We start from the raw sequence: 14,186 nt of genomic DNA on the forward strand, positions 1-14,186 counted from the left end.
ATGCACCAAAGTGCCTAAGTCACTTTTAAAAATGGGACTTCGTTTTGCTGAGTCACTTAGGCACTTTTGAAAATGTTACCCGTGTGTCAAATCAAATTAACAAGACATTTTCTCTGCAAATTGATCAACAGTTCTGATTTTCAAAAAGGTATGTGCCTTGCAAATGTCCATAAAGGAACAATCCTATTGTCCTTATTCAGGAAAATCTCCCACTGATTGCAGTGGTCACCAAAGCATTGTGGGTGGGTGCAATGCGATCCATCAGGCCTTTTCTGCCCCCAGCTGGAAGCATTAGCAACCTGACACCTGCCTGCTAAGGGACAACCCACTCAGGCCAAGCTACCAACAAGACACAATTCTCCAGAGCCAGGAAGGGCCATGAGGAGACACTGACCAATTGGGATCCAGAAGGCCTGTTAAGATGGCTTACATGCTTCTTCTCAAGATCACTGAGTGAGACAGTGACGGAGGAGGGGTGCCTCAGAACTAGCCCAGAATCCCAGGGCCTTAGCTTCAAGTATTTGCCTTTGATGTATGTTTGCTTGTTTGTAGGAGCAGCCAGGCAAATTCTGAGTTTGTTACTGTTTGACTCGTCAAAGACTGATACTGAACTTACACTGTGGGCTGCCACAACAGGTGAATTGAGGCAGCAAATGCCTGCAGTGCCAAGCTTGGCCCAGCAGGGGGCGCTGCATCGCAGCCCTGCCGAAGACGGTGGGGTTTTCAAAAGCCACTAATTCCTGTTTGAGTGGTAGAACTCCCATTGTCTTCAATGGAAGGACTGTTAGGCCAGTGGTGAACACTTTGGAAATCCAGACCTTTGTCTGAATTTGTAACAATACCAACATGTGATAGCTTGAGGGTTATCTGCATTACTGGGCCTTTTGAAATGTAACAAAAATTTCATTGCCATTTTAATGCAAACTTGCTTGTAGACTATCTAAGTGGCCAACTAATACGCCACAGAACAGTTATGCATTAAAACACTTTGGTAAGGAAATTCTGTCTAGAAACAGAACATGTTTAGGATTTAATAAGTGGGTTCCCTTTAATTGAGAATTCATTTAAAGTGGCTTTTACTCAGAGTATAAACTGAATCAGGAGCTATGTTATTCTAAATAGAGCAGAGAGCATAGATGATTTTTAAAACACATTGCCATTTTGCCAGCTTTTCGTTTTAACGAACAGGACACTTTTGTTCGGATTAATGTGTAGCGTTTGTATGTGATGAGTACCGAGCACAATATCAAGGTACCCACTAAAATGGCCTGCGTTAGAACAACCCATTGGAAGATGAGTGCGATTTGTAGGGTGCCCTTCAAGGAGAAGGAGTTTAGAATTCCCTCAGCCAGGAGGATCAACCTGCACAACCTTCTCTGATCAAAACGACACTAAAATCGGAATAGCTGTTATGCTTGATTGCCTTATGCTAGGTCAAGAGGCAAAACGACAGGATGCAATCCAATATCTCATATCTTAAGCCAGATATGTATTTTACTTATAGAGTCATAGAAGATGAGGGGGCGGGATAGCTCAGTGGTTTGAGCATTGGCCTACTAAACCCAGGGTTGTGAGTTCAATCCTTGAGGGGACCACTTAGGGATCTGGGGCAAAATCAGTACTTGGTCCTGCTAGTGAAGGCAGGGGGCTGGACTCGATGACCTTTCAAGGTCCTTTCCAGTTCTAGGAGATAACCCATTCCAGTCCTTCACCACCCTCCTAGTGAAATAGTGTTTCCTAATATCCTACCTAGACCTTCCCCATTGCAACTTCAGACCATTACTCCTTGTTCTGTCATCTGCCACCACTGAGAACAGCCGAGCTCCATGCTCTTTGGAACCCCCCTTCAGGTAATTATCTCGCTTTACAAACTATAAAAATCAAACAAGCTCCTCCCTACTGTATACAGATAAAAAGGGGGGAGAGAGGATGGAGAAGTGTCAGTTTCTGGCACTGTTTCTGCAGTTGGCTAGCTATCCTATCTGAAGCAAACACTGCTGTGCTAGATGTACCAATATGTATGCAAGACACTGCTGATCTGTCCATGATGCATCATGGTGCATCACATTGCTACTATTTGACTTTTGGCGGGGAGATCTGGAAGAGTAATTTATTCAGCTGAGAAATTAGGTGAAAACAGATTTGAGTAGTGAGAAAAATAAAAGCACAAAAAAGGATAAATGGTAGAAGAAAATGCTGTGCTGTCAGTCGCCTCTACCATTTCTCCTTTCTGTAGTTTATTTTTTGTACCACCCAAGTTTGTTCACACTTAATTTCTCAGTTGATTTAAATTAAGTTCTCCCCCTGGTTGCCTGCTTTTAGAACCTAAAATAAACTAGCAGTTATTTAAGGTCATATTATCTTAACCTGTCACACAAACTAGAGTTAATGCATTATTAGTATATTAATTATCTAATCCAAACAGGTAAACTACATAACTTTCTACTATTTCTCTAGCTATTTGAAAGTTCCTGTAACACCATACTAACTCATAACTCAGTCATGAAGGGATTGGCAAATTGCAAATAATTTTATAGAAGGGCAATTTAAAATAACAGTATTGTTGCTTATTGCTAGAAGGAAAATTTGAGTACTGCATAAAGTTAATGGATTTCAGTCTCTTCATAGGTTGCATGCAGGAAATGTAGCAGCAGCGTAGTTACCTTGGGAACTAAAATGCTTGCTGCCCTTACTTAGGGATAGTCTTGTAACTATTGGCCCATCAGAACAATAAGTTGTTGGTCTTTTCTTTTAACAGGTACATATGGTCCTGAGCACTGGGTTACTTCAAGTGTGGACTGTGGAGGCACTCACCAGTCTCCAATAGACATCGTAGACCATCAGGCACGTGTGGGAGATGAATATCAAGAATTACAGCTTGATGGTTTCGACAACGAATCCTCTAACAAGACATGGATGAAAAACACTGGGAAAACTGGTATGTTCTTTCCTGTTTGTCTCCGTAAGCTTGCCTGCAATCAATTAATAACTCAAGCCATAAATTTAAAAAAACAACAACAACACATAGACATCCCATTGTTCTATTTAATCCTAACATGAGAACTTCCCAGTGTAAATTGCCAGATCGCTATCTCTGCATTCCGTGCAGAATTAGTGCTGTAGATCAGTTTTTAACAGTTTTTTGAAGTTCATCCCCAGTATAAACCATTTTCTTGGCAGCCAAGTGAGCATCACAGTAAAGGCCTGTGTGAGAGTTAGAAGGTCTAACCTTGAATTACCCGCTAAGGGAGGCTATAGAGTCCAGTAGTAAAGAGTGCCAAAATGCAAGGCTCAACGATATTCTTGTGAAAAGACTAGGAGTTAGGAGGTTCTGACACAGAAAGGGCAATAGATGTGCGAAGTGGTGTAGCTGTGATTAATATATTGTGGATATTATTACAACACCGAGTACTGCACTGTAGCTGCACTTCTCTTCTGGCCCATTTTTATAATTGTTTTATTAAAGAACAGTCTGAAAACATTGCTTATTTGTACCAAAAATTCAACGGTTCACCACAAGGTCAAGGTTAATTAATCTACAAAGTTGTTTGCGTTTGCTTGCACTTGAATATTGAAATTGTAAAAAGCAGAAATCACAAGGTCTGCCTCTTCAGTTGTCAAGGTCAAGAATTTTTAGGTAATTGAATTAAATCTATAATTAATTCAATTTTATTTATTAAATCTGTATTTATATCCTTGTTAATATTCTACATGTGTCTCTGCAGTACTTTATATCATGTTTCTCTAGTTAAGGGTCTGCTCACATACGCAGTAGAAGTCATACCTCAGGGGGTTGTAGCACAGCTGCAAATAGACTGGGAGTTCTTCCACTGAATTCACTGGGCTTTGGATCAGAGCCATAGATACTAGCCAGAGATCCATTTTGCCCTGTTTGTTGAATTCAGAATCATTTGGACTACATAGAGATTTTGAGACACCCTCTAGTTAATGGAGGGTCCAATGGCTAGGATTCCAACTGGGATTGTAGGAAAACGGGGTTCATTTCTCTCCTTTGCCACAGACTTCCTGTGTGACCCTGGGCAAGTCACTTAGCCTCCCAGTACCTCAGTTCCCCATCTGTAAAACAGGGATAATAGCCATGCCCTGCCACAGAGGGGTGTTGTGAGGATAAATACATTGAAGATTGTGAGGCGCTCGGATACTTGGATGGTGGTGACCATACAAGTACCTGAGGTAGAAAAAAATAGGACTGTATCTAATAAATCAGATTCTTTGTAAGAATATTACTATGACATTTGAAGGAAACCAGCAAAAGAATGGAAAAATAAACCATTCTAGAAAGCATAAAGTAGACAATGCCATGGCGGTGCTGTGTTCACACACGAACTGTAAGGCAAGAGGTGTTTCGGATACACCTGCCAGTAAGGCCCTGTCCTAAGAAGTGAAGTTGAAGGGAGCGGAAGGCGCAGGATCAGGCCCTTGGGGGGAGGGAGAGGATCAAACCAGTGGTCAGAACAATCTGAGGTAGGACACCAAATACAGTCTTTGACAAGTGTTTCGTGGACACATGAGAGTCATTGGCCAGGAATTGTCCTCCATGTTTCATGGACAATAGTGCAGGTGATGGCCTTCCCCTCTCCATCAGCCACTGTTATTGTCACACAAGGATGATTATCTGATCTGAGGGGCATGGCACCCCTGGTTTGAATTTGGGATTCCTTCTCTCAGGCGGGCTGCCTGCCAAGACTGAAGAGCCCTGCCTGTCCTGAGCAGTCTGGTTTCTTTCAAGGCACCAGACTTGACACTGCTACCATGTTTGAATTGTTCACACTGGGGTGTGGATTTTTTTCTGACGGGCTAACACCTCTCAGAACATCAGTGATCAGCGGTTCCTTTTCTGTAGTACCTTATGTCCTTTTCTCAGAGCTGTGCACACGGTCTTTTTAGCTTCGATGTCTATGCTGAGTCTGTCAACGTGCTGCCTGAGCACCTGTAGCTCCTCTCATATTTTCTCAGGCCCCACTCCATTCTCTGGATGTTTTCACTGGGAAGAATTTTGAATTGGCAGTTTGGTACAGCAGCAAACCAAGTAGGATAGGTAGAAGGTAGTGGCAGATTTTGTAGTAAATTGCTATGCCTTTTGGCACCAGAGTCATGGGACCAGCTGGCCCCATAAGACCTTTATATTAAATCCTGACACAGTCAAATCAACTAAATGTCTATTTAAGCAATGATGACACAAGCAGAGGGCATTTCTTAGCAGTTAATGACTGGTCGGAGGAGGTGAGGTTCCAAGGCAAAGCCAAAGGCTCTTAGCCTAGACACACTAACTGCCAGGAAATGCCTGACTCAGATATTGGTTATGCTGATACATTACTAAAATATTTCCCTTAAAAAAGAAAGAAATTATGTTTTATGTACTGAAAAGTTACATTTGAAATGCATGTGGCTACAGTTGGTGTGTTAGCTTTGCAGTAGTGGGTTTGCCCTAGCAGATAACCGTATGGTAACCCATAAGAAAGCAGGACTTCACTGTGAATATGCAAATCAATTCAGTTACGGGCTTGTGTACCTTAGGAGGATTTTGTTATAGCGATATAGCTATACTGGCAAAACTCTGTAGTGTGGATCAGTATAATAGTACATATCTGGTATAATTGAGGCTGGTTTCAGCACAGTTATACCAATAGAACTGTTTTACACTACAGCTTTTACTGAGATAGCTATGCTGCTAAAACCATGAAATGTAGACCAGACTTAAGGCTGAATATTCTTAATGTATGTTCTGTTGTTCCTAGGTTTCCTAGGTTTTCCAGAGGGAGCACCACTTCCTACTATCGCTTATAAATGTTGCTCTTCTAACCCCATGTCACTTAGAACTTGACAAATTTCTTCCCTTTTGGAATGCAACTTACCAAGTATAACTGTAAGAAGGGTGTTTTTCTTCATTAGTTTTAACATGCGAGGGTCACCTTTTTGGCTGACACAGCAGGGAATGAAACAGTAATTTCTGGCGTTGAAATTACGAGCCTCTACAGCTTGTACTAAAGAGCTGGCTTTGGCAGCTGAATGTTGTAGCAGACCCCTGTTTTCTGTGGATCAGGAGAGGGAAACTATACAACGTATCCTGACCAGTGGGTTGCATGAGCAAAAACAATCCATGGGTTTCAGAGCATTAGGGGAGTAGAAAAAAATACATTTTCCTCTTCATGCAAAAATTCTATTTTTGACTGTTCTGGTCACAAACTACCTTGAGAAAAAGAGTTGAAAATTGATGTGGAAATGACCCTAATTGGGAGAACTGCCCTTCGTGTTCCAGTGAAAATTGGTCAAATTAAACTGAGTAATAACCTACTGAAAACCATGCCTTATGTATGCACAGTACTGTTGGCATGCTCTTTCAGCCCTTCATAGCAGCGTTCAGCGAGAAGGTAGGATGAACCAAGCATTCAGTGTGCAGCTAAGTTTGCTGCAAAGAGTAAGCGAATTCATAACACACCTTGCACGGTAAAAGCCACACATCTCCTAAGGCTTGCAGGTCGAGGGAGCCAACCTGTGAACTATTGAGAAGGGCATTTTGGTGATGTGTAAGTCCAGTAACTCCACATTGGGGAATTCTAGTTTTTCTATTATCTTCTTTGAAAACCAAAAAACCCTAGGGAATTCCATTTCAATGTTAGCATTTACTAACTTTTGTCTCCTTTAAACATGCAACCTTAACATTCTCTTAATGTTGCCATTTTGATGGAATTGTATACAGTGTTCTGAGATCCCTGCAATCTTTGTAAGGGTATGTCTACACTACCGCGGTAGTTCGACGGCTGGCAATCGAACTTCCGGGTTCGATTTATCGCGTCTGGTCTGGACGCGATAATTCGAACCAGGAAGTGCTCGCCGTCGACTGCGGTACTCCACCTCAGCGAGAGGAGTACCGCGGAGTCGACGGGGGAGCCTGCCTGCCGCGTGTGGACCGCGGTAAATTCGAACTAAGGTATGTCGATTTCAGCTACGTTATTCACGTAGCTGAAGTTGCGTACCTTAGATCGAATTGGGGTGTTAGTGTAGACCAGGCCTAAGAAAGGGTGTGTGACATACAGTTGTCAATCCAGACGTCTGCAGCCTTAGCTCTGCATTCCCTAGTATTTTTAAATCTAAGTGCGGATATTAGCAATACTGTACTTTGAAATAGGGTGGCCACTCATCCCCAGAATACTGGACATTCCGGTACTTCCAGGAACAATGTGGGCCCACCCACCCCCATCTGTGTGATTTCCCCCCACACACCCACCTTCCCCCACATGACCTCAAATACATGAATGTGTGAAGTCACGCTGGCGGGAGTGGGGCAGCACTCTCTTCAAAATGGCATCCTCCATCTGTGATACTGGACAAAACCATGTCTGGTTTTGTCTCAGTGTGGGGCAGGGGACAAACCTTGAAAAACAGGACTGTTTGGCTTAAAGCCGGACGAATGGCCTGCCTACTTTCAAATGACTTTCGATGGGCTGATTTTTCTACTGTGTTCCCTGACTAAATCATTGTGTAAAGACAAAATGTCAAGAAGTCTTATACTGCGGTACTTGAATATTGCAGTTCTGGGTAATGCTAGAAATAGTTTACATAAAGAAAAATCTGATGGCCATAACAGAGTGATGCTGAGGCAGAGAGATGGTGGGGCGCACGTCATATGACACAGGGTAGTAAGAAATACTGTAAAATGAACAATTAGATGAACATTTCAGATTGTACGTCCTCCTAATTATCCTTTTAATTATTCATCTAAAACAAGTAAAATGACCCCTGACAGAGCCATAAATGATTTAGATACTATCAAATATTTATAAGATGCAACTGAAATCCCCACTGTGCATTGTAACAGATGCACATGAATCTGCTTTCTCGGATTCCTCATCATGTGCAATTTTATGTATGGGATTTATAACCGATTGAATGCAATCTGCAGTATTTTAAAAAGCAACTGAGATGTTTAAGGGAGGAAGAAAGGCGTGTTGCTTTCAGTCACTTCTTTGATTTAATGGGCATAATTTAGAATAAAGATGGAGGGCCAGATTTGGTGCAAATAGGCTGTAGGCGGCGAGCAGCGAATTCCCCCTGTTGCAGGTGAACTCCCTGCTTGTACCAATAGAGGCTGCAGCTAGGGCCTGCCCCCTATAGTTCTCCCAGCCACCTGGACAAATTGAGAGGGGTGTGTCAGGACAATAAGGAACGGCGCTCTACTATATCAAGGGTGCAACTTTAGAGCTGCTGCTGGGCTGCTGTAATTGCATCAGAGCTAGATCTGACACTGGACATCAGGGACGTGTTGTTAGCTCCCTCGCATGCCTGCGCCTGCTCCCCTGCTGAACAGAGCCCTTCCTCACTCATCAGGAATGATTTGGTGGAGCAGAGCTGCCTTACACGGAGCTGACTGAGGCGTGGGGAGTCTGACAGCTGTGTGAAGCGTACTGTAGTAATTGTTTTGCCAGCAGAGACAAGAAGGTTCCTCTTTGGCTCATGTTTTTGATGGCATCATAGAGTCATAGAACCATAGGGCTAGAAGGGACCGCAAGCATCATCTAGTCTAACCCCCTGCCAAGATGCCATCCAACACAGATGGCTATCCAGCCTCCTTTTGAAAACTGCCATTGTCCGACTGTTCTTACAGCTAGGAAGTTTTTCCTGAGATTATGGAGAAACGTTGGTAATCTCCCATTGTTTCCATGGAATCGAACTCTCCCTAATTCACCTGTATTGCTCGTATTAGTGCTTTTCCTATCTTCCTGGACTTGCATATGGTTAGAAAAAGAAAGCCATTGTAACCAGCAACTGTGCATCAATCATCATAAACACTATAGCAAAAATACACTCAAAATCTTTGTCCCTCTCTTTGTCTTGTGTGTGCAGTCGCTATCCTTCTGAAGGAGGATTATTTCATCAGCGGTGCTGGGCTGCCGGGTAGATTCAAAGCCGAAAAAGTGGAATTTCATTGGGGTCAGAGCAATGGATCCGCTGGCTCTGAGCACAGCATCAACGGCAAGAGATTCCCTGTTGAGGTGAGTGGAAAGAGAACATGTTTATGTCCTTGCAGAAAAATGGATTGCAGTCGTGTGAGATGCATCAGGAGCACTGCAATGTTCCATCCGCTGACATATCAGTTTTCAGGTCCTTCATGGCTGAGTGCCTATCATCTCGCATGTGCTGCTGAGGTGTCAGCTCCCCCCACGCGGCTCTGCTAATGGTGCCAGCCCTCATCACCCACTTGTTACATTTTCAAACAAGCACCTTTGTACTTTCTCCCAGGCCATTTTTTACGCATGAGAGGAGCTCCTTGTAAAACATCTGCAAAGCCACCTCATTGTACTCCTTCAAATCCTCCTTACAACTCTCCTCTGCCATGATGCCTACAAAAAACAATGGTTACGCAGCTGGCATGCTGGGACTGCTCCCCGTCATCAATATTTTTTTTGTTTCCCTGTGTTCCCATCTCTCTGTATCCACTTATCTCCTGCCTCATACTTACATTGTGAGCTCTTCAGGCAGGCACTGTCTTTTGGTTTCGTGTTTGTACTGCCAGGGGGCTCTGGTCTATGACTGGGGCTCATTCGCACTATGGTAAGACACACAATGAATAATAAATGTCATTTATTTGCCTTGTCGCTCAACTTTGCTGATAGTGTGCAGTATGGACTGAAGGTTTTCTACCGCGATATATAACGAATGATCTCTGATGGAAAGCACTACATAGAAGCCATTGTATTGGATAAACTCTTTGTTGCAGTATTCGTTATAGACGTGTAACATGGCTGTGAATCTTGTCTGCGAACAATGTACTCATGCTGAAGGCTTGTGTGTAGACAGGAAAGGCCTTGCGCATGAGGCATTGGGCTGAAATTTTAGGAGACCATGGCTCCATTCCCAGGCTCCTCCTGTGTGATTTGGGGGAGAGTTTTGGAAATGCAAACGTTTGTGCCTCTGACAATCTCCTCGTGAATCTTTCTACCTCAGTTCCCCATCTGGAGAATATGGATAGAAGTCCTTCTTTTCTCCCACCTTTTGTCTGTCTTGCCTATGGAGGCTGTAAGCTCTTTGAGAAAGGGATTGTCTTTTACTATGTATTTGGACAGCATCTAGCATGATAGGGACTCAATCTCTGTTGCAGCCTCTAGGCGCTCATGCGATGAGGATAGTGAACTAACAACACACATATTTCAACACATGTTGCCATCTCTCTCTCATTTGGCAATGCTGGTATGCGCAAAGAGGAGAGTGTTTTTTATTGGGGAAGAAAGAACACACGTGAAGCTCTGGTGCCAGGCTACTCGCCTTCTGAAGTTGTGGTAGGACACTGTGCAACCCTTCCTTTGTGTCAGGTGTTGTAATTCCTTTCCCCATGCCGACAACGTTATTCCACACTCATTTGAAGAATGAAACTTTATTTTGCTTTGAAAGAAGCAATATATAGAAAATAATTTCCTTTTCTTTTAAATAGAAAAGTATATTCCTGGTTTCTTTTTGCATTGGTTAGAATACTCATTTATTCTGCTTTTTAAAAAAAACCCTGCTTACGTCTTTAAGGTGTCTGTTCACACATCAGGAGTACTTGAGTGAGAATGTGTATGCAGCAGTGAGCCCTCATGGCCCAAACCTGAGAGCTTCTGCATTTAGGTTGTGCTTATTTCTGAATGTTTGCCCAAAAGCAGTCTGCTTTTTTCAAAATGGTTTAATTTTACGGCAGGTGGTTTATTGCAATTAAAATCTGATTTAAAAAACAGACTTTATTCAGTGTTACAACATGGACTTCCGAACTCCTGCTCTTTTTAGACTGCACTGTACTAGCACAGAACCCACACTTCTGCCTTTAGTATCTCTTGAAAAGAAACAAATTTAAAAAGTTGGGGCCTGATCCATTGGGATTGTGCTTGAGCCCCTTTTGCAAATGCTTTCTGCACACGTTGGCTACAATGCTCCTTCATTATAACATCAGCCAAAGAGGCCCCATTGATTTTAATGGGAGCTGAGAGTGCTCAGGAGCGTTCAGATTTGGCTCTGAGGGCTCAATCCTGCATGTCCATTCTAATGCGAGTATTCCGAATGCGTGCATAGGCACTTTGAAAAAGGACCTAGGTACGTTTTTACGGCATGGAACCGTTTTTGTGTAATGCTAATTGCAGTTCAGCCTGCAAGTGCCTACTGCAACTCCGACTGCCTTATGCTTGGTGTTTCTTATACTGTGCTGTGCTCTAGAGGTAGTATTTCTAGGATAGTTGTGAAAAAGCGGGGAAAAATCATACAATGATGGCCCCACTGATCTTAGCCCCTAGACACAGGCCAGTTATCTGTGGAATACTCAGGGGCACTTTGTATTCCAAGGCCTGGTCTACACTGGGTGGGGGGGGTTCGGGGGGGGGATCGATCTAAGATACACAACTTCAGCTACGAGAATAGCGTAGCTGAAGTCGACGTATCTTAGATCGACTTAGAATCACTTACTTTGTGTCCTCGCGGTGCGGGATCGACGGCCGCCGCTCCCTCGTCGACTTCGCTTCCGCCTCTTGCCGCGGTGGAGTTCCGGAGTCGACGGCAGAGCGATCGGGGATCGATTTATCCGCGTCTACGCTAGATGCGATAAATCGATCCCCGATAGATCGATCACTACCCGCCGATCCGGCGGGTAGTGTAGATGTACCCCAAGTCTGGCACAGTTCTAATGTCAAAGTAGTTGAAAGCAAGTGATCTCTGAACCTAACTGGAAAACCAGATGTGGACTGTACGAAGTCCATTAGTTCCAGAGCACATCCCATAGGAATGCAGATGAATCTGCTTCAGCCATAGACTTGGCTCTGTAAACATGAAGTTCAGGTGCACATTCCTCTAGAAAACAAAATACTTGCTGTTAGTCTTTTTGTTGAGGAGGATGCACTGATTGCAGAAACTAATTAGAAATGTCAGATATAATGCGGAGCCTTATTGTTTGACCATGTTGTTTGTTTTTTATTATTACAACTAATGTGTCAGATGGTGAGGCTGTCTATGTTAATTGGTTTCCTTCATTGAAGCCCATCTGGATCACATTTTTTGTGATTTATATGTTAAATTAGTTGGTAGGATATATGAGAGTGTCCTTTTATTTCACATTTTAAAGACAAATCGAATCAAAGGCATCTTATCTTTCAATACTTTTATTTATAGAGAGCGTAATTGTTATCTCTTTTCAATACATAACATATATAAAAACATTTTAAATGGTTGGTTTCATGATGTGGTCTTGACTACCTATCTAGTTCTTCGATTTTCTTTGCAGACATTATAGCAGTCCTTACCTACCCAGCGGGAGGAGAGGGGTGGGGCCTCGGGCAGAACGGGAGGGGCTGTGGGCTAGCTTCCCTCAATGGCGTGTTCACCCACCACCCATGGGTAAATGCTAGTATTGTGGTGACTGTTCAGTGGACCCCAAACCTCTGTCTTTGGCCATGTGCTAAGACCACAGTACCAATGCTAGTTGGCACTGTGTATTGCAGTGATCGCTTCTCTCACACTCCATGTTAGACCCTGTGTCTGAGCAGGGTCACTAACTAGTGCTGGGATGCTGATGATTAAAGCAGTGCTCTTCGTGTTGTCAATAACCCTAAAGAGGAGGATGTGGGCTCTAGACCTGCTGGGAGAAAATCTCTTTGTTTCCTTGAAAGTTTTTAATGTCTTCTCCTCATCTTAATGAGCTGCTGACGTGTTTGTGTGCGTGCCTGTTCTATTCTAATTATTTCGTTTTTTCCTGGGAGCCAAAGCTGAGTAGCTCTGTGTACAAACGCCAGAAGCCATTAAACTGTGAAGTGACAGCATTAAAATAGAAAAATAGAAAATAAAATAGAAGCCTCCCTCAGGCCAGCTTAGAATGCAGGTCTTCCCCATTAGAGCCACTAGTGATAACAGCAGAACTTTAATCCTCCTGCGCTACGGAATAGCCTGGCCTCTGCAGAGGTTCTGACACGGAGGTCAGACTGTCTTTCGTACCCGCTAATATGGTGGAAGCACAGGTGTATAGCATCTCAGGCAGGCTAACAATAGACACGGGAGTGCTGTGCTGGCAGCATTCAGCACCTCTGTCTGAGCATGACTGGGACTTTTTCAGTTGCTTCCTATTCATTTTTATGCAAAATGCTGATTATTTCTGTGAAGAGCAGAAATCAGAAGAGTGATTTTAATCATGACTGTGTTAATTTGATATGAGCTTCGGCTGTTTATGAGCTTTCTTTTTAATGGCTCTAATTGTCAGTTATAATGTGAATGCCATTATACAGTAATATACAGTAATTTATTTAGTAAATGAGAATCTTATTCCAAGGACCGTACTGCAGTATGCCATAGAGACCTAATCCCGTTAATCTTACATGAGCAAACTTGTACTGTCTGGCACCCCAGGCTGTCTTCTAAAGGTATTTGGCACATGGAGGTTTCTGCATGTGCATTTTTGGAGATCTCTCTGTTTCTTTGAATTGAACAAAGCTGAAGAGAGGGGTTTAAAAAAGTTGTTCCCTTTCCCATTGGTGAGCCAGATTCTCATGGAAGGCTTCTACATTATGGTGATTGACCCATTTCTCTAAATTATCATCATAAACAATCATTTGCATGAGCAGTTCTAATTCTTCCTTAAATACACTTCTGGGAACATTTTCCAGGGTTGACTATTAGCCTTTGTGTTGTTCCTCTAACTCCCTGTTTGTCCTCTCATAAGAACGGCCATACTGGGTCAGACCAAAGGTCCATCTAGCCCAGTATACTGTCTTCCGACACTGACCAACGCCAGGTGCCTCAGAGGGACTGAACAGAACAGGTAATGATCAAGTGATCCATCCCCTGTCGCCCATTCCCAGCTTCTGGCAAACAGAGGCTCGGGACACCATCCCTGCCCATCCTGGCTAATAGCCATTGATGGATCTATCCTCCATGAACTTATCTAGTTCTTTTTTGAACAGTGTTATAGTCATGGCCTTCACAACATCCTCTGGCAAGGAGTTCCACAGGTTGACTGTGCGTTGTGTGAAGAAATACTTCCTTTTGTTTAACGGATGTATTGGAGCATAAGCTTTCGTGGGTGAATACCCACTTCGTCAGACGAAAGCTTATGCTCCAATACATCTGTTAGTCTTAAAGGTGCCACAGGAGACTCTGTTGCTTTTTACAGATCCAGACTAACACGGCTACTTCTCTGATACCCTTCCTTTTGTTTG

At 43.2% G+C, this 14,186-nt stretch overlaps 1 protein-coding gene across 5 annotated transcripts in view; it reads left to right on the forward strand.

The window, feature by feature from the left end:
- The window catches only part of PTPRG (protein tyrosine phosphatase receptor type G), a 592,097-nt gene that overhangs the window by 312,087 nt on the left and 265,824 nt on the right, over positions 1-14,186 (forward strand). For all 5 annotated transcript variants that reach the window (XM_026650229.2, XM_026650227.2, XM_026650225.2 and 2 more), the window contains exons 3-4: positions 2,759-2,938; positions 8,866-9,014. In XM_026650229.2, coding sequence (XP_026506014.1) covers positions 2,759-2,938; positions 8,866-9,014 — 329 coding nt within the window. The remainder of the gene's footprint in view (positions 1-2,758; positions 2,939-8,865; positions 9,015-14,186) is intronic.

Source organism: Terrapene carolina, unplaced genomic scaffold (genome assembly GCF_002925995.2).
Source record: "Terrapene carolina triunguis isolate 2854851 unplaced genomic scaffold, T_m_triunguis-2.0 Scaffold89, whole genome shotgun sequence".
NCBI lineage: Eukaryota > Metazoa > Chordata > Testudines > Emydidae > Terrapene > Terrapene triunguis.